This window comes from Mixophyes fleayi, chromosome 4 (assembly GCF_038048845.1).
Source record: "Mixophyes fleayi isolate aMixFle1 chromosome 4, aMixFle1.hap1, whole genome shotgun sequence".
NCBI classification, from domain to species: domain Eukaryota; kingdom Metazoa; phylum Chordata; class Amphibia; order Anura; family Limnodynastidae; genus Mixophyes; species Mixophyes fleayi.
The window spans coordinates 167,077,191-167,098,439 of NC_134405.1; the positions used below are offsets into that span (position 1 = coordinate 167,077,191).

At 38.9% G+C, this 21,249-nt stretch overlaps 1 protein-coding gene across 2 annotated transcripts in view; it reads left to right on the forward strand.

The window, feature by feature from the left end:
* The first annotated feature begins 7,558 nt into the window (after positions 1-7,558).
* BCAP29 (B cell receptor associated protein 29) overlaps positions 7,559-21,249 on the forward strand; it is a 53,319-nt gene continuing 39,628 nt past the window's right edge. The window contains exons 1-3 of one of the 2 annotated variants that reach the window (XM_075208809.1): positions 7,559-7,644; positions 11,549-11,649; positions 17,664-17,764. In XM_075208809.1, the coding sequence (XP_075064910.1) occupies positions 11,558-11,649; positions 17,664-17,764 (193 nt within the window). In that variant the 5' untranslated portion in view covers positions 7,559-7,644; positions 11,549-11,557. The other variant, XM_075208810.1, reaches the window with a different exon arrangement.

Genomic DNA, 21,249 nt, shown 5'->3' on the forward strand with positions numbered 1-21,249 from the left:
ATACATGATACTGCATTTACCAGAGGCATTAATGCTCACTAGCCCATGCGAGTGGACAGGTCTCTTCTCCTGCTGCTGTGACCATCCCACTCATTTGGATAATAAACAGAGTACACACAAAAAGTAGGAGATGAAGACTGAATACAATAAGGTGGTTAGATCCTAGTTAAAAAAAAACCTTAAAAAGGAAAATGGGCAAAGAAATAGTTTAAGATATCACACATTTGAAAATGTAATTAAAATCTGCATTCGACATGTTGATCACCGAGAAATGGTCAGATGATGATTTTCTAAATCTTTGTCTAGACAGCTGCAAAAATAATCTGATAACCCAATTACAGGTCAGAGCTAAATGGCATAACATAAAGCTACACACACCTAACTTGATATTGTATGGTACATTAGATGTTTAACATAATGGATACATAGCAGTATGTTGTGGTGGAGGCTCTTGAGGGCAGAGCTTCAGCAGCTCATTGATAGGATATGTAGAACCGATTAAAGGACATTTCAGGTTTACAGCTCCATCTTGTGGTAAAAACAGTGTAGTTCTACTATGTTTTTCTGCCATTTCGTGTAAACGCTTAGTAAAAGGACAATATGTTTTCCTCTCATCCTGGAAACATTCCATTTTAGTGCTAATCCGCACATGGATGGGCGACCAGGTCTGGTCTTTTCAGCTTTTTATGTTACTACTTTAAATACAGATAGTGTGCTCCTAATATCGATTTACAGTGGCTGTAACTAGAGAAATCCCCCATTTCCTCCACTCCTCCTGTGTGACAGTTGCATGTGGTGGTATGTGCATGTAGATGTGTTTTGCATGATTGAGGGTTTGTTCAAACTTTTTTTACTTTTCAATGGTCTTTACATGTTGTGTAGTTAATTATGGACCAGAAGGCAGTATGACACTAGGGGGTAAATTTATCAAGTTGTGGGTTTGAAAAAGTGGATTTGTTGCCTACAGCAGCCAATCAGATTCTAGTTATATATTTAGTGCATTCTACAAAATTACAGCTATAATCTGACTGGTTGCTATAGACAACATCTCCACTTTTTCAAACCCACAGCTTGATAAATTAAACCCTAGGAATCAATAATTCAGAAATCACTGGCTGCTTTACATGCTATCCTCACAAACTGTCATGGTTATTTCTAAATATTTTGATCAATACAATGAATTTCAAAAGAACGGCATTTGTTTAATTCTCATGATTTTTTAACAAAGGAGAAATAGGGGGAAACAGATTTATATTTTCTTCAATGGTATATTTTCATTTTTATTAACTAGATGAGTCCCTTGGAAGCCATTAATTAGGTTCTTAGTTCTAATAGATACTTTGCAAAGTGGATCTAATAGTAACTACAATTGCAGTTACTAAATGGATCTAAAAGCTGATTCAGCTATGCCATACAAGAGCAAAGGCCAGGCTTCAAGGGGGAACTCACTGGCGATGTCACTGGTGCTTTCCATCACAAAACACTTCTGCTGTCACGGATCAATGTAGAAATACAGCTAAGGAGCCATGAATAATGGTGAAAAACATACAAGTTTATTGCTGAAGAGACTGAACAGATGATGTAATAATGGTCTTGTAGAAATTACCAGATATACACAGTTGCAGGTAAACAGGAGATGTGGAAAGATTCCAGGCAGCAAGTACAGGGAGATGCACAGGAAAGTACCAGGTTCACAGATGAAAACAGGTCAGCAGAATGTATGTTGAGATCCCAATGCAGCATAATCACAGGAGCAAAACAGGAGGAAGCATCCACAGGGTGTAACATCAGGAAATGACAACAGGATGGGACAACAATAACCAGCAATGACTGCTGGGAGGAACGGGTATATATAAGGGAAATGAGAACACACCCAGGTGCATGGGATAATTGGAGAAAGTGTTAACCCCTAATGCAAACATGAAAGGCAAGATAGCAGCACCTCTGGTGATCAGAGGTACTGCTGCAAATACACACTAATAAAGTCAAAAGGCAGGAGCTGCCAGGCAAAGTAGCATGTAATGCATAACCTTGCAGGCAGATCCTGACATCCGCGTTGTATAAATAGCATTGACATTTAAATGCTGTCTATTAACAACTAAACCAAGCAGTGTTTTGCAACATCACTGGACCATTAGTTCATCATTTTCAACCAGGCACTGGCGATGGGAGGTTGCGTAGTAGCGTGATCCATCAATATCTACAATTAAATTTTTAAGTGTTAAGCAACTGTTCAGCACTGAAAGATATGTTTTCAAGATATCATATTGCCTGAATGGGTTAAGGACTGTCCATCCCTCAGTGAACACAATGTACCAGGGACATGTACATACTCTTGTGCATCAAAACACACAACTCTTTTGAGGGATGGAAACAGCACATCAATATTCACTATGGGCCTGATTCATTAAGAAAAGTAAGGCAAAAAAGGAGTACATTTTCTCCTGGACAAACCATAATACAATGCAAGGGGTGCAAATGAGTTTATTGTTTTGCACATAAGTTACATTCTGGCTGTTTTTTCATGTAGCACACAAATACTTGATAGCTTTATTTTTACACTGAAATTTAAAGTTAATCTAGGACATGCCCTACCCCAACTATAAATATACCACCACATTTTATATTTACCTCTCCCTCCAATGCAACATGGTTTTGGCAAGGTGCAAAGTTACTCCTTTTTTTGCTTTACTTTCCTTAATAAATCAGGCCCACTATCTCTACAATCTTAGATCAGCCATAGAGGACTTGATTTGGAACATTTCTAATGAATTTATTCTTGTTGTATCTCTGATATATACTATCAGAACTGGTATATATACAATTTGGAGGCATAATAATGGTGTCTAAAAGAATACTACCCCTAAATCTATATGGGCACTGACCTATAGTAATGGCCAGACCTGGATGCATAAAATAGCTGATTTTCACACCTAAGTTATCAAACTTCTTTTTATCAATGTGAAGGATGATCATGAGATAATATCTGACGTTGTTTTTCTTTTATAACAGAAACGTGATGATTCCAATGGATGCAATATTTCCAATATGTACCCCGAGAGCTAACAGAGGACTTCACAATCTGTCAAAGGACCAATATGAACTGATCAGTCTTATAGACAGCAATGCAAATCCACGGTTAGGGATCAGTGAACCTGTTACAGCTTACTCCATGGGACAGTTACAGTAGCTGGAACAATAAAGACATTTACAAGTTGAAAATTGTTTTTCAAAAATGTAAAAATGAAATCACAAGTAAAAAAAATCAAGTTTGGGACAAATATACAAAGGGAGAAGAAATTACAGACACAAGCTTACAAATGTAATGTTGTATTTGTTTTCATCAGAGATCAACTAGGTAATGCCAGTTCCAGCCATGTTATCTCATAACCTGTCAGACAAAGCAGCATCCTACATCTTCTTCATTCATTGTTTTATAGCACGGCTTCTTCACTTTCAGGTCACACCTTCAGTTCCACATGACAGTCTTGGTTTGTGCCAATCTCTAATTTAGAATTACTATTTTCCCAGAATTCATCATTTGGACTCCTGATACGTAGACAAAAATAGTAGAAGTAAGGTGTGATCTTTTGTACTGAAACTGGCAGACAAAAGAAAGTGGTGCAGCCTTATGGCCTGAGAAAACATTGTGTAATTTGGGTTTCCAGTTTAAAACATATGAGAGCACTAATTTATGGTGGGGCCCAAATACCGCCTTTCCGCAAAATATATTGTATACTATTAAATATGAAAATTATTGTTCATTATATTTTGTATAAACTTTCCAAACAGTTTTGTTAAAAAAAATATACTTTTAGCCAACAGTAATTGCTTAATTGAAATAAAGTGCATTACTCAAAATTGATCATGGATCATGAAGTTAAATTGCAGGCATAATCTGGATCTTGGTCCAAAAACATGCTTAAGATGTATTGTATTCTCCCCTCCTGGAGAGCCTGGAGGGGAGGTCATGTGTCATAAGCATGGGGGGGCGTGGGACCCGGGAGAAAGACCAGCTCTCCTGGGGGCCCTGGAGAGCTACTCGAAATTCGGGAGACTTCAGGACATTCAAGGAGGTTAGGCAAGTATGGCTTAAGAATAACTAGGGTTGATATGATCACTAAGCCAGGCCAAAATCATGTCCATTTTCCTTCTAGTTTGTACTGTTTGAAGAGACCATAGCGTGTTCTGTGATATGCATTTAGACGCTACATGTAAGGCTAAAGATATGTTTATGTGTTATGCTGCACACCTGTGTTCTGGGATAAGGTGGCCCAGACCAATCACCAGAACTCAGAAAGGGAAGAAACTGCAGCTGTGCCCTAAAAATCAATTTTATGCAGGCTCTTTCTCTTTTTTAAATGTATCATTCTGTGTATCTGTAGAAGGTTTACATTTAAAGTTTATTTTCATGTAATCATATGTTATGTTTACTATACAGTATTTTGCAGTTAACACACATCTGGAGAGAGTAATAGAGTACATGACTAAAGCTAGGTACACACTACACGGTTTTTGTCCAATAATGGGCTCAACCAGCCGACATACGACCGCTCATTCAAAAGTCGGGTCAGTGTGTGTAGTGACACGATGGTCGAAAGTCTGCCCAAATGGACGATTGTCGCCTCATTTGGTTGGTCGTACCGTTTAATATTTTCATTCCAATCTAGTTTCCTTTGTGTAGTGTGTATAAACTTCCGACCGATGTGTACGAAATTGCAATCATTGCTCACGACAACATGGCTGTGAAAAGTCACTAAAGGGAAGTCCGCTCTTCCCTTTATCTTCTAAAACGATTAGACCAGAACAGTAGCGATTAGCATGGGCATTAGCATAAAGCAGTAATGTGATATCAGGCACTAACTAGAGGTGGACACATCAAACTATTTTTCTCCAATTTAGTCCAAATTAACCCTAAATCAGATATGTGAGCTCTACCATAGATGGCCTATAACGATGGAAATACATCCCCAGTTGAAAATACTGTTGGTCAGTGACTGCTATGGCTCTGTGCTGACTGTCCTTATGAAGCCCAATGGTAACCAGCTGTGTTAAGTAATGTTAAATGGGTAATAGCAGAAATCTATGATTTCTCTTGCGTTGAACAGTCACAGCTGTCCCATTTGGCCACATGTATTTGAACAGAAGAATGGTCAACTTAAACTGTAACAGAGTGTGAGTCTACCAACTCCAATCTGTTCAGACAGATTGACAGAGAAAGATTTGTTGCTAATAGAAAACAGATTTCGGTGTCTATTAAGATAGTACGGTGACAATCAATATGTTGCAGCAATGCATAATGAAACACTTCTGTAATTTACTGTGCTGGGGCTGCTCTAGGAGACTCCTCCAAAACCTTTTTTTTACTACTTACCAGCAGCCTAACGCTGACGGTGAATGGAGGAAGTGCTATGCGCATGCGCTACAATAGGTCAGGGATCCAGCGAAGCTGGAGAAGCTTCAACTGGAACCCATTGAAAATGACAAGTAAGGCCATCCTGAAACACCTGAGCATAATAAATTGCTTAATAAGCTTAATAAATTATATAACTTTGCAGTCCCTGTATTGCTATATGGGGTCAGCATTAAGCAATGTTAAATAAGTTACAGCAGGAAATTATGCAATGGACATAGTACGGAGATAAGTTTTCTCCGTTTTTATGGCTGATCGCACCTTAGTAAATAGACCCCTTAACCTTTTATCAAAGCTATATACCCATAAGCATAAATTTGTAGTGAATATGTACATAAAATGTTTTTAGAAATGCTGAGTAAGTAAAAGACCATTGTGATACCATTTGTATTGCCAATTGTGCAACTTCAAAACTTCTAAGCATTTAATTGCCATTTGTGGAAGATTTATATGTTTCTTGATAATGGTTGGTGCAATCTGTATTCTGTATTTTGTGATATTAATGTTTTGTTGTTAATGTTAGTGTTTTCACTCTGGACTTGCACCATCTAAAGAATGCAAATCAGGGGAATGTTGCCCACCTATGTTCTGACAAACGGAATTTAGGAAGATGGTCAATATGCACATTCTATAGTCCACAATCACGGCTTTCAAAAGATTAAGAATGAGAAAGGGCAGAGCAATAACTGTGTATTATACACACCTTTAGATTTAGTAAAGGGCAGCACGGTGGCTTAGTGGTTAGCACTGCTGCCTCACAGCACTGGGGTCATGAGTTCAATTCCCATCCATGGCCTTATCTGTGTGGGGTTTGTATGTTCTCCCTGTGTTTGCGTGGGTTTCCTCCAGGGGCTCCGGTTTCCTCCCACACTCCAAAAACATACTGCTAGGTTAACTGGCTGCTATCAAAATTGACCCTAGTCTCTCTCTCTCTCTGTCTGTCTGTCTGAGTTATTTAGACTGTAAGCTCCAATGGGGCAGGGACTGATGTGAATGAGTTCTCTGTACAGCGCTGCAGGATCAGTGGCGCTATATAAATAGATGATGATGATTTATCCTACACTTTACTGAATCTAGTGTTGGTTGGTGTTATTTTTTCATTATTTCTTGAACATTATTAACACTTGCAATAAATTAAACTAGGTATTAACAAATAGACAATCTAAACAAAGACAATGTTTAGTAAGCTGTAAGATGGCTGCTAATAACTTTATGTAATATCTTACGCATAAACTAATAAAAGATGGAATTTTCAACAAAATTTTGGTTTAATAAAGTTGATTTATTTTATCATGATTGCCTTGATCTTTTGTTATGTAAACTAATTCAAATTATTATCAATTATAATTATCAATAACAAACCAATAATTAATTACAGCATGTTAATGGCCACCTGGTTTTCCACCGGGGAAGAGGAAAGGAGGAGATCCTGCATGTAGCAGCTCCCAGGGTTCCGGCTAGGAGGAACGGGCATGTTAAGAAAATATCTTCCTAGGTGGTAATGTGGCTTTAAAGTATTTAGCATGCTTTATTTTACAAGAATTTATAAAACCTATAATTAAAGTTCAATGGATAGATTGATTCAAATTAATAGAGTTCAGTCAAAGGTTGTATATAGTTTGTAAATTAAGGGTTACACCTATATAATTGTTTCTGAATTCCATTTTTCTTTTTAAATTATTTTTTAATTTTATTCATGATCAAACAATCATACACAAAATAACATACAGGCAAGTAGCATGACTCAGAAAAAGAAAACTTCAGGATCATATAACAGTATGGGATTGATAACCAGGGTTTTTCCATTTTAAAAAGAATGGAGGAGGGGGGGTGAGAAGTTTAAACTTTAAAAAAAAAAAAAGGGGGCTAAAGTTGACAAAAAGTCAGAGAGATTAAACAATTTAGTGAGAGGAGGGTTATATAAGGTGGTCAAGGATAATTTTAAAGTTTCTGTGAATGGCACGACTAGTGGCTGTTTGTCTAGTTGCTTAGAATTTTATGGTACATGCGCTGGAGAGCGATATGATGTATTTTCCCACTTTTAACGTATAAGAACCCACTATCTTTCGTCTATATGGGACATCTACAAGCCTGTCAGCTCGTTGTGCTGTGCATTTCCCTTCACAAATATGGCCGCCGGAGAGTTTCTATTCTATGACATCATACAAGACGTCAAAACAATCGCCTTCCCCTTCCTGCCTGCGGCTTTTTTCAGTAATCTGAGGCAGCGGGTAAGTTCAACGCAGGAAACAGGAAACGTTAAGCGGCGCAAAGACTGTGTTATCACGTCTTATACAGCTGGACTATTACATTTATACCAGTGTTCACACAAGCATGTATGTTCGTCAGGTCAATTAAATGGGTATTGTAGCATTTACTGTTGGAGTATAGTGCATGCTTAACTGTATTACAGAAACAGCTGATATTTAATAATACATTTATTTATGGTTCTGTCACATACACATCCTGGGCTATATATTTACAGTACTAGCTATACCTCAAATGATTAATGCTTAGAAATGTTCTGTACGGTGATTGTTAACCTTTTGTGTCTGACTAAACTTCTTATGTTTGTCATTATGTTGATGATGCATTATATGCTATACATATAGCTTTTATTGTGTTGCTAATTCAAGCATTGCCACGAATACCATTTCCTTTTGAAGATGATAATCGTGACTCACACCTTTACACATACAGTGTAACAGTACAGTACATAACAACGCATAAAATAAATTAAAAAAAATCACAGGAATAAAGCAAGTAAAGGGATATAATTTTTAATATACAAAGCATGTTTTTAAATGTGGAGACATTGCATTCTGAATGTAATGCATACAGGAGACAACCACAGGGAAAATGCAGAAAATTCCTAGCAATCATTAATCACCACTGCAAACAAACCATTTACTCATTTTACATGTGCAAAAGTGGAAAAGGAATGTTGTTGGTTCCATAGGGAGTATATATATATATATATATATGTATGTATATATATATATATATATATATATATATATAAATTAGTGTGTGTGGTAGGAAATTAGACTTTAAGCTCCAATGGGGCGCGGACTGATGTGAATGACCAATAGTCCTGGTACAACAATATAAATAAACATTAATTATAATAAAATCACACTTTTTTTTGTGTTCCACATGCTTAGCAAACAAGTGTTGTGTGGCAGCACTGTGGCTTAGTGGTTAGCACTTCTGCCTCACAATCACAGTACTGGTGTCATTAAATTGGTGGCGCTATATAAATAAGTGGTGATGATGATGAAGTGTGGGGCGCATCAAATTTCGCTCCTGTTTGTATTTCTGCAGTTGTTTTGCTTTATTAAAAATAAAACTGCCACTGTATATAGTTTGCATATGCACAAATAGAACACTGTCCTTGTTAAATGTTAAACTCCTCTTTGAAAAAAACCCACTGTCATTTTTTAGTAAAGATTTATCATCTAAAATATAAAAACATAGTTTGAGAAAGAAGGGTAATTATCCTATGTGACACAGTTAATGCTTTCATTTCAATTAGAGTACTTAAAAATAATCCAATATCTCACACTAGTATATTTAATCCATATTTTTCAAAGTAACTTAAGTCTTTTTTTTTTTTTTTTTTTTTAATAATTCCATCTGGCATTGCTTCATGTGCCAGTAAATGTAATGCAGATCGCTGCAGAGAGTGTATGATAAATAAATTATGGATAATTTGAGTATGTGGACACTCTTTTTAATTAGGGTGTTTGGCCATTTTAGCCACATCCATTGCTAACCGGTACATACAGCTATGCAATGTCCATAGTTAAATATTGGCAGTAGAATGGGTTGTACTGTAGAGCTCACTGACTTTCAACGTGGCTCTGTCATAGAATGCCACCTTTCCAACATAACAGTTTACGAATTTCTGGCCTGCTAGAGATGCCCCAGTCAACTGCATGTGGTGTTATTGGGAAATAAAAATGTCTAGGAGCAACAACAGCTCAGTCACTATGTGGAAGGCCACAGATTCTCACAGAACGAGACAGCCAAGTGCTGAAGTGTGTAGTGCATAAAAATTGTTTGTCTTTTGTAACACTCAATACTTAGTTATAAGCTGCCTCTGGATGCAACGTCAGAACAAGAACTGTTTATTGGGAAGTTCATGGATTGTATGTCCATGGCTGAGCAGCTGCACACAAGCCTCAGATTGCCATATACAATGCCAAACGTCAAGTGAGTGGTGTTAAGCACCCCCACATTGAACTTTGGAGCAGCGGAGACTCGTTCTCTGGAGTAACGAAGCACAATTCACCATCCAGTAGTCTGACAAACGTATCTGGGTTTGCTGGATGCTAGGAGGATGCTTCCTACCTGAATATATGCTACCAACTGTAAAGTTTGGAGGAGTAATAATGGTCTGGGGCTGTGTGGCTGGGTCGCCCTCACCTCCCACTTGGTCAAGATGACTGCGGCAGCATCGAATGGGTTAATACCCGATGTTGCTGTACCAAATGGGTTAAACCTCAGCATTAAGGGATTAATAAATGTATAAAAGAATATATTTATTAATTTTAATATTAAATGCATGGACGCTGTGGCGCCGGTTAGTAACCGACGCGCAGTGCCAGAAAGGGCTAAGTCCTGGCGCTGGGAGTGTAAATTAATTTATTTCCATATTGTTCATGTATTGATTTATGAGGTAATGTGCCATGGTGGAGGAAGCTTGTTTTTGTAAGAAAAAAAAGACTGGAACTGCAAATTGTCTTTTCATCTCAGAGTATCTTTTTAGTCTGAAAGCACAGCATTTTCTATCTATTCTATTTTTCTTTCTATCCTGTGTCTTTGAACTTGTCTGAATAATGGAGCAGCAAGTGATTTGTGAAATCACAGATTGATGTAAACTTTGTTAGATTTAAATGGAGTTATCTCCAAATCTAGAGAATATTACATCCTGAGGGTAACATCTCAGACTTTGTGGTGCCAGCTAGGATCACGCGGGCTAGGCTACCCCCTGCCCACGTGTGTCAGAAACTCTAACAAGAGCCCTGTTTGACCATGTATTGTATTATTCCATCTGTAACTTCTGAATGATCACTAGTACCTCATACTAGTGTGTAACTGTCCTTGTAGGGACTTATTGAGCTAATAAATATCACTGCGTCAAGATCCTGCTTTTGACAACTACTTACCTGCTGTAATTCCTGTGACCTACAGATTAGACAATCTATCCATTATCCAGCTATTCTGAGGTTCGGACCCAGCATCTAATAACAGTGCTCTTCCCGCTGCCTTGTAGCTCTGGCCAGTGTAATAGGTCAGGGGGAACCATCCACAGCAAGTCTGATCTGAAGGGAAAGCTCAGAGGTGCCAGCCCAGATGCCCAGCAAGGGGGTAGACTAGCAGCGAGACTTACCCATAAGAAACCGTTCTAGGTGCTATTGAAAGAGCCTAGTGCTGGCAGCAGAGCCCCTCTTGTGGCTATGTACCATAAGTGGAAAGCCTTCGCTAAAGAGTGGAGGCTGTTATAGCAGCAAAGGAGGAACCAAGCCCATATATATGCCCATGGTTTTGGAATGAGATGTTCAACAAGCACATATGAATGTAATGTTCTGGTTCCGGCATGCTCAGTGTATGCGTAAAATCTTTACATATAACTAATCTTGTTTTAGATTGATTCCATCATTATATTAATTTGCAATTCTTATTGTCATCAAAGGAATGGCAGTAACTTATTGAAATGTAATCCATAAGTGTTGATCTATTTGGAATTTTTTTAACTGCCTCTTTGATCCTACCACTGGTCAGTCAGTCCAAGATTGTAACCACAACACTAATAGTATAGTGGAAGAGATGTCTGCAACTCTCACACAAATGTTCATATCTAATGTATACTTACTAAAACAAGGTTATTATGGATGTGATATGCCATTCACTTTTGCATTTTACCTCAGAAAACATTTCTAAACAATGTGACAAAAGATAGAGGGACCTAGTTATTTAGTTGGGTTATCTCAATAAGGAAATACTTCTCTTTGGCAACATGTACCTATACATGTATTTAGTTAACTTTTTTCCAGTTTAGCAAATTCTTACATTTTTCTAATTGTTATTTTCTAGATGGTTGTAAGAATATTGTTTTCCCTTTCTTTCTAGATTTTCAAAATGACTTTTCAGTGGACAGCAGTGGCATCGTTCCTGTATGGGGAGATAGCAGTTCTTTTGATTCTTTGCATCCCATTTGTTTCTCCATTAAGGTACTGGATCACTATTAAGCTATGTACATGAACATCATATTTCTTCTTTTTACTTTATTTTAGTGATGTGAATAAAGTAAGTGCTTTTTTAATCCAAAAATCAATCTTTTTGTATGATGTGAAATGTTAACACATGTTATAATTATTGAACATCTGTAATTTTCTTTTTTACACAAAATATCATCTGATTTCTTTCTCGGTTAAAATTTAGTAAAGCGGCCCCATAATACTTCTTCTATAATATAACAAATATTTTCCCTAAAGTAATCTGTGTAAGTCAAATATAGATGTATATTGATAACAGCCAAATGAGGGAATCTGATCACCGTCTGGCTAGGATATTTTTGGAACAGTCAAGGAGCTAATTGAAGCTACCAGTGTGTAATGTAATAGTTCCTACTATCACGCTTGAGAAACACACTTTGAAATTTGTTTAAAAACATGTTTTATGCGATGTGTCAAAACTGCAATTGTAAAAAAGTCTGCCACAGTGCTGTTTTTGTGACATGTTCACATACTAGTTTTTTTTTTATGTATTTGAATTTAATACAATTTGCCATTGTTAAACACTGATCAAAATAATAGCTAACAAAGGTCAGTGGGAGAGTTTGTATTTAAATGTTTTATGTTTCATATACGACATTCTGCAGATGTCACCCAAAAAAAGCTGTTTTCCTTGAGTTTTTACTACATTTTCTGTTGACAAAGAATAATGATTATAAACTGAAATGTAAAAAAACCCATAATTCTCACTCGTGAGTCCCATTTTTAGCACTGACAATTCAGGCCGTGTAAGAGAAGGGAAACGGGCAGGCAGCTTTTTGTCCGAATTCTAGGCACCTGTTTTTTTCAGCCCTGATGTAATGCAATAATACTTAAATTACTTGATTGAGTGGAATACAGGCTTTTCTTACATCAATAATTTTTATTGGAATTTTTTAAAGGCATATAAGAGGGTAGAGAAAGTAAATATAGAGAGCAATACAGGTGGGGCACAAATGTGGACACCCACATGGGGGAGGAGAGGAAGTTACTCAGTAGAAATAATGCAATCACAGCATCGGAAGAGCAATTATGGACAGTGCATAGACTGGACATATCAAAAATAGAGAGGAGAGATGAACATGTTACAATGCTAGGTTCTAATAATTTTGCTCTGTCAACCTGAGAGAGCTGTAGAGAACGGGCATGCTAAGAATTTTGGTGAAGTTCAGACAGAGCCGAGAGCGAGGGATCAACTGAGGAGGCAGGATCACCCCGAGTTGGAACTGGATCGTCTGTGATATACTTGTTGTGTCAATTGAATCATGTCATGATACAAGCTGAAGCAGATGTGTAAAGGGAAATGTCTCCATGTGGAAGTTGAACTGAATCTGTGAAACAGCTTTGGATAGTGTAGGTGTGACAGGAGTCTTTTGGGTTATAAATGCCCTCGTCACTATCAAGATATGTCCCAAGAGATGGCTATCTTGCTAAGGGATAGAGACTGGATAAATATGCCAGGGCAGGGTCCGCAGCAACTGTCACACCAAGCACGGTATATATTAACCCGAAAACTTCACTCCAGATTGTTTGAGCGGACAAGTCCAAAAAACATGAAATATGTTGGCTATTTGGCTACACTGGCGCCAACAGAATTTTGATTGGGAAGGCCAAATGGTGTGCAATTTAGCAGGAGTAAGATACAACCAATGGTGGAGTTTGACTTGCATTTCGGTATGGTTAATTCATTTGGACATGCGATGGGAGGTAGAGTATATATTCTCCCATTGTTGTGGAGAATGGGTCAAATGAAGGTCTGACCACAGTGTAGCTAGAAAGAAACCTTGGAGAGCGGGACCAGGGAGTGAATATATTGGTACCAGAATGTTATCCCTCCCCTATTGGCCTATTGGTACCCTTCGTTAATCTATCTAGTAAATGGGCAGAGGGCATGCACAGAGAGTGAGAAATTCTAGAAGTAGCCACGACCCAATGTCGAATTTGGAAGTATTTATAAGTATCCTTAGGTGGGATATGAAAGCACTCCTGTAGGAGAGCAAAAGGGAGGAGGGGGTCCTGGGCACAGATCTTTCAGAGAGGTCAGCATCCTAATGTGCCATGTGGACAGTTTCAAGTCTGGTATTAGCTTGGACAGAGCAGTGAGGGGCATCAAATCTTTGTGTAACTCAATTAGCCTATGCCAGATCAGCAGAACATCCGAAATGGAGAGATGCCTACGAGTAGATGGGGTAAGGTTGCTCTTGGGGGTCCAAAGAAGGACGGCTAACAGGGAATTCAGGGCATGAGGTCCAACCATGGTTTGGAGGTGAGAAGGAGAGACCAATCTCGACGGTGTGTCAATATACATGCCTCCTGATATTGTACCAGGTTATGCGACCTCTTTGTTTTGGTAGGGTCATACATTTGTAAGCTAGGAGAGAGGGCATTTCTGTTTTTAAACAAGACATTAAATTGTAAAACCAATCCATAAACCCTTTGGGAACAGTGTATAGGATAGTGTGAAAAATATACATTAGTTTAGATAATAGCATCTTCTTAAAGGCAGCTATACGACCCAGCCAGTAGACCTAGTAGTTATTCCAATTCTTGGCCAAAGTAGAGAGATAGAAAAATTGCCTTCAAATATATTAGTAAGAGATGAGGGGTATATAGATACCCAAATATGGCAGAGAAACCTGCACCCTCACAAAGGAGATTTTTTTTCTGCAGGCTCGCAAGGGAAGACAAGGGGATATTAATGGGCATGGTCGCTGATTTGTTAGCGTTCAAATTGTAGAAAGAGGCTGTATTATATTCGTCCAAAATGGTTCGTAAGGCTGACAACAAGGTCTATGGGTTGGTCACAAAAACATGTTGTCTGCAAACAGGCATAATTTATGGGGATTCTAATTGAAAGAAATACCAAGGAAACTAGGTGATGCCCTGAATGCTTGGGCCAAAATCTCAATGACCAGAACGAAAATAAGGAGGAAAAGTGGACAGCCCTGTCTGGTACCAGTAGAAATGGGGAAGAGAGGAAGCCGTTGCTAAATACCATACCAGAGGGTCCCTGATACAGTGCCTGTATGGAGTGTAAAATATCGCCTTGAATGCCAAATTTAACCAAGACTTCTCGCATGTATTGCCAGTGGAGCCTATCAAAGGCTTTTTCCGCATTTAAGGAGAGCAGAATAAGCTCTTCATGGTTTCATCGAGGAGATCAACAACATTCACTTATCAGATGTCTGACAGCCTGGCCTGGTATGAAGCCTACCTGATCCAGATTAATTAAGTTTGAGAGAAGTAAATTGAGGCAGTTGGCAATTAATTTTGCAAAGATCAGTGTTGAGTAAGGCTGTAAGTCAGTGGCCCTTTCCAGGCCTCGGAATTGTAACACATTACGCCTCTAGCATTTCAGGTGTAAAGCTGTCACCGCTCGTAATGCTATTGGACAATTTAGTTAGAAGCCAAGCCAATTCATCTCGAAAAGTGGAATAAAAGGTGTTTAAATATCCATCCGGACCAGGGGTCTTGTCTTTTGGAAGGTGCCTGGTAAACTCCTTTATTTCCCCCTTGGACCAGGGGAAGTAGAGGCTAATCTCTCACCATCTAGGGAGGGGAGGTGCAAGTGTTTAAGGAATGTGGAGTCTGCAGTCAGTTTGGGTGTATCGCTATCGGCACCACAGATTATACAGACAAGGATATTATTTTGCGAACAGATTTGCGATGTCTGCAGGGTTGTGAAATAGCCACGGGAGTCATGGATTATTATTATTATCCTATTATTAGTAAAACCAGATTTCATACAGGTTAGAAAAAGAGTGTCAAGCTGTTTTCTAACACCATTTAACTGCAGGGATTTGGAGGGACATCTCTGATTTTGAAGCTCAAATTGTGCCAATTGGGATTCAAGGTCTTTTTGGTGGAAAGGATATTGTTTTTTCAAGTGGGTGCCGATTTTGATGGCTTTGCCTTGAAGGACTGCTGTGAAAGCATACCAATATGTGAAGCTAAAGGTGTCTTCCAGGCGATTAGTTTGGGTGTAGAATATCAAGCTTTCAAGAGAGCAGACTTATGTTCCACAGGGGAAAGAATGTAATTCGACATTCTCCAGGGTCTAGGGGGACCTTAGTGTGATGTAGGTTCCAAGACCACTCCAAAGGAGCGTCGTCTGACTATGTAATGAGGAGGATGTGTACAGAGCAAGTATGTTGCAAGGTTTATTTGGAAGATAAAAGCATATCGATCCTCGAATACGAGTTATGTACAATGAAATGGTAGGTATATTTCCTCGCTCCTGGGGTGTAGACTCGTCACACATCATATGGTTCATGTTCTCCTAGCAATTTTCGAACTGCGAGTGAGTGACCCAGAGTGACATCATTGCAGGCCGGACGAGGAACATGGGATTTATTTATTTTAGGGTCTAAGCTTAAGTTAAAATTTTGTAGCGGAACCAAATGGCCATCCTGCACCTTGTATTGGCAAGATCTGTTATGAACCTAAGCATACCATACCTATAGGTGCAATAGTGTGGGTGTGGCGACACAGCTAGGGTATCATTTAGATTGCTCTATGGGTAAAGGACTTGTCAAGCATGATAAACTACACTACGGACAGCAGAGAACATATATTCTATACTTAGTTGAAAACGATAACCAGTTCCCTTGGAATGGAAGGAGGTTTTTACGAAAATGTGTCCATTCCAGGCGTAAAGGAGACTGGTGTGCCGAGGATCCAGAAGGTCGTGGTATTTGCCATTCCGGCAGAAGCTTCCAGCCTCAAGGGACAAGGTGACATAGGTGAAATCTTCATAGTTGGCTTGCAATTTTACAGGGAATCCCCATTGGCAGGAGTTGACGTTTGCCCGTAGAGCTGTTGTGATTGGTTGTAGGACACGCCTCTTGTTGATAGTAAACAGGGGATGTCCTGGAAGAGATGGCAGTCTCCAAAAATGTCTGCAGCATCGGATTTACATACAGCCTGAAGGATTGCCTCTTTAATGTTGAAGAAATGGATCCGGTAGAGAGTGTCCATCGTCACAGAGAGTGGGCGTGGTAATCAATGGATACGGTCGATGAGGAGGTTCTTGTACCCCACAGAGGGTAATAACTTCCGGAACAAAGAATTAGCATAGTCCTGCAAATCAGAGTTAGACACTGATTTCTGGATTCACTGGATTTTGATATTATTCTTGCGAGAGCTGTCGTCCAGGCCTGCCAATTTATGCTTTAGGAAGGCAACTTCACTTTGGAGTTGATTGTGGGAAGATAGAAGATCGCTGTGGGAGGTGACCAACTCCTCCCATCTTAGTCTCTAGATGGTCTGTACGATCTCCTAGCTCAACAATATCCGTTTTCAGTTTGCGAAGTGTTGCCCTTGAGTTCATTGCCAGATCTGATCTCAAGGCGGATAGCATCTGGTGCAGGGTGTGGACAGTAAGCGTAGCGACCAGCTCTACCTCTGGCCCAAGTCAGGAGGGGAAGCGGAGGCCAAGGTTATGGCGTCCTCCGAAACCAGGATAGTCTAAGGCCAGGCTATCTTGTTAGGGCAGGAGCCCTCTTTAGACATGGCTCTTAGCAGGAATCGAATCTGGGGGGCTAGAGAGCTTGTTTTTTGCCTTTCGGAAGGCATGACAGCGTATAGGTAAACTTGGAAGAGCAGACAGGAAGAGAGGAATCAAGGAGGATGTGGCATGGGTGGAAATCCCACTGGTATGACTGAAATAGCCATCATAGGTGACTCAGTGTCTTCAGTCTGTGAGTAAGAGCTGTATAGAGAGCCCACAGAAAAAACAGGGCTTGTCTCAATGGTTACCTGGCCACGCCCCCAATAGAAGCTTTTCTTTTGTGTAATGGAAGCTGTTTTGCTATGTTTTGTTTGCTCATAGGTTATATAACTTTTCTGCCAAAAAAGTAATGTGACTGCTAGAATAACTTTTCGTTCCTGGAAATGTATTTTGTGTATTGTGTCTTCGTTTTTTTGTTTGTTTTTTAATACCTTTACCATTCTAATTATGACTGTTGTTTTAGGTGGAGGAAAATATTCAGATTTCAGTTATGGAGTAAAATATCTCCCTATTGGGACAAAGCGTTTCTGTCAATCATAGTTGTATTGGTTGTCCTTTTTTTTGGTAAGTTTTTTTTTATTTATATTGCCATTGCGTTTCTGTTGCTATAAAGTGTGCCTTTATAGTAACGCATAACATTTGCGTATGTGCTTGGAATGCTAAAACCTGAAACTTTTTAATGTTAATCTTTCTGTCCAGTTAAAATGTTGTGCGGTAAGGCTAACAGAGTAAATCTATGCTGCGTATGTGTTACAGAGCAGGCAGTATTTGATAAAAGGACCACCAGTAACCCTCATAGCAACACAATCGCTTTTACTCATAGGCCTTCAGTCAGAACTTTCTCCAGAAACAGGCTATTTTTATTTGTCAATCTAATTTACACACTGTACCTTGAATAAGTGTATATACAAACAGTATAAATAAGCAAAATAAGATGTTGCCTATCACTGCTCTATAAACTTGTTGATGGAATGGATTGAAGGTCCTTGGACTCAGAAAAATATGGTATACCTTAATTCAACATCTTTGAATACTCACATATTTGCTATTACTTGCAGTTCTTGCCTAGGCTGCAACTGTTTATCAACCTTACTCCATTTGAGTGTGTGTGTGTGTTATTATAATTTTAGATATGGTAAGAAGTGTTGGGTTCTAAAACCATATTCGTGATTTGGTTTTGGGCAAAAATCCTCATGTGTTTTGGATCTGGATATAATTCAAAATTGTGAAAAACGTATGTAATTTTGAGCTGTTTTTGTTCTACGTTAGTAGTTATAGCATTAACATTTATATGCAGTCTATTTTCTAATGTCTTTCTCACACCTGTTAATATTTTCACCAAGATTGACCAAAGGTTGCAATGAGCTGGCTGGCTAAATTGGGGACAGAACAGTGGCACAAATACATGGCAGTAAAAAAAATATAAAATTCCTATGAAACATAGTGATAATGCTTTTTATATGACTATACACCTTCAATACAATGAAGGTATATAGACATAAAAAAGCATATACTATTGTTTCTACTTTAATGATGATGTAACCATTGCCGGTATGCTGTGCTAAGCGAATCATATTTGTACAATTGTATTATTACCTTATATGATCACTGTCAAGGAAGCCATCTTTAAGATAGCTTCTATATAAGAATGAGTTAAAGACCTCAAACTAGAATTACAAGAAAGTAAACTGATGTCTAGAAGTTTTTCCTAAAGAAATCAGGTGTCTTCGAAATGAAATAAGACAATGGGGCTCTGACTGATCACTGTTTGTAGCCAAGTATAATCTATTTAATCACTTAATGGTTGTTTGTTTTTATTGCTAGTAAGTCTCTTATAGTCACTTAATAAATCACTGGTATTATTTGAAAATACTTTCCACTGGGAACACTGTCTGATATGCTAATTTGTTCATTATCATTAAAGTAATCCTGCTCCATTCTACAAGGTGTGATTGATTGAGACATGGTAGATGTGTCAGTATATGTGGGCATTTCTTTTCAGCCTGACCAAATCTTATAATAATATTTCACATTGATGTGCTGTGTTGACTGCTCATCAGTGTGACTCTTAGAAAAGGTATGTGTTTTTTTTTTCTTGCAGTAGCATTTTTAGGAGAAACATATGCAAGAGATGTGGCTTAAGCCGACAGCTTGCTTACAAGAAACTCTTTGTATCTGTGAAGATTTGCGCCAGTTGTAAAGAAAAACATTCCATATGACTGAAAGCTAGGATCAAGCATTGTTGCCAAAATGTAGTGATCCAATTACAAGATACTCCAAACCCTTGGGTACTAGCGAAGTGAATAAAGAACTTGATCTACAAGGCCAACATACTCAACAGAATCGCTTGCGTTCATCTCTTGCTTCAACTTCTCATGCTGCTTTTCCAGTAATCTGATTAGGGGTATGACTTGACTTAGGCTTTTGAACTCACTTCATTTGTTAGTTTCAAACAGTTTGAGTAGCTTGCATAAAACTGACCTGTTCCCCCTCTCTCTGTCTCATGGCTTGATGTGTAGGTCTTAGTGGCTTGTTTCTGTTCCTCTAGTCGCAGAAGCATGTAAAGTATGGAATTCCAGCATGGCAGATGATATGTTTTTGCAGCTGTTGCAATGTTTTACATGCGATCACCGGAATGTTTCTTACTGAAGCCAGTGATACAGAGAGTAGCTTGCCTGTGAATGAATGGCATTGTCTGCTTGTACTACTACTCTGAAACAGAGAATTGAGTGATGATGAAGCTACCGGTGCTGCTGCTGATGGCGATACACCTTCCCAGTGGGTAGTAACGATCATGCAGTCTTTTGTTTGAGCAGTATCGCTTGTCCACATATCTGTAGTTACGTGGATAGTTGATAAACAATGGCATTTTCTAGTGACTAATGGCTTTAGTGATCTGCTGTGCAGCAGGATGCTGACTGTCTTACTTAGTTCTTCTTACAAACGCTAGCTTCACAGACAGTTGTTTTTTTTTTTTTAACTATGCTTTCTCATCTTGGTCCCATTCTGTATAGAAGTTTCACTGCCAGCAGCAGCAGCCATAACACGCAAGGATGCCTCTTGGGAATCGCACATTGCAGTAGGGGAGTCAGTTTGCATTTGAAAACTGGATGCTGCACTACGTGCCATTAATGAGGATGTTGATAATGAAGTTTGCATGAGTTGTCTATACATTTTTGCTGGTAGCTGATGGAGGGCTGCTTGTTGCTATACACAATTTTCCACCTTTTGGTAAACTACTTGAATGAACTCTCTGCAAATGACCTAACAGGGCAGAGGTGCCTAGATGGTCAACAAGTGCCTTGATAAAGGTTGCATTGCAATGCAGCAACAATAGTAACAATAATAATAATAACATTATTATTAATATTAGTGGCTGGGTGCCTGCCCCAAATATAGCATTAAGAATGCTCTACCTCTCTCAGTCCCTCTGTAACATAAGGGAATGTTATACCAAATCTTTTCATATTTAGCAACTTCGTTCCTACTAGTGTACATTAATCGCTCATGACCTACTGTGTCATTAACAAGATCAATCCAATCTCTCAGAGCTGGACCCTCCAGGGCCATCCACTTCCTTGCAATGACCACCTTTGCCAACATAAGTAAAGTAGTAATGGGCAGTCTAATTAGTTTATGAATATTCCTGTCCAAGCCCAAACCAAATATACATAAACCTGGTGTAATGGCAGACACTCCCACCTCCAATCGAATAATACAAGCACCCACCTCCCTCCAGAAGTAGGAAACCAATGGGCACTTCCAGAGCATATGGCAAAAATCCCCCCCGCCCCCTCACTCCCACATTTAGGACATAAAACCAATTGAGGCCCACTAAATTTAGAGAGCCGGAGAAGGGTAAAATACACTCTATGCAAAAGGAAAACCTGGACCTGACGAAATGTGACAGAAGCAATGACCTGGCTCAGACTGCGCAACATAATATCCCATGTCTTATCGTCAAATTCCCCAAGATCAATTTCCAACAGGAGTCGCAATCTCCGCAGGCCACTCACACCAGATCCTTCCAGCAAATTTGAATACATGGA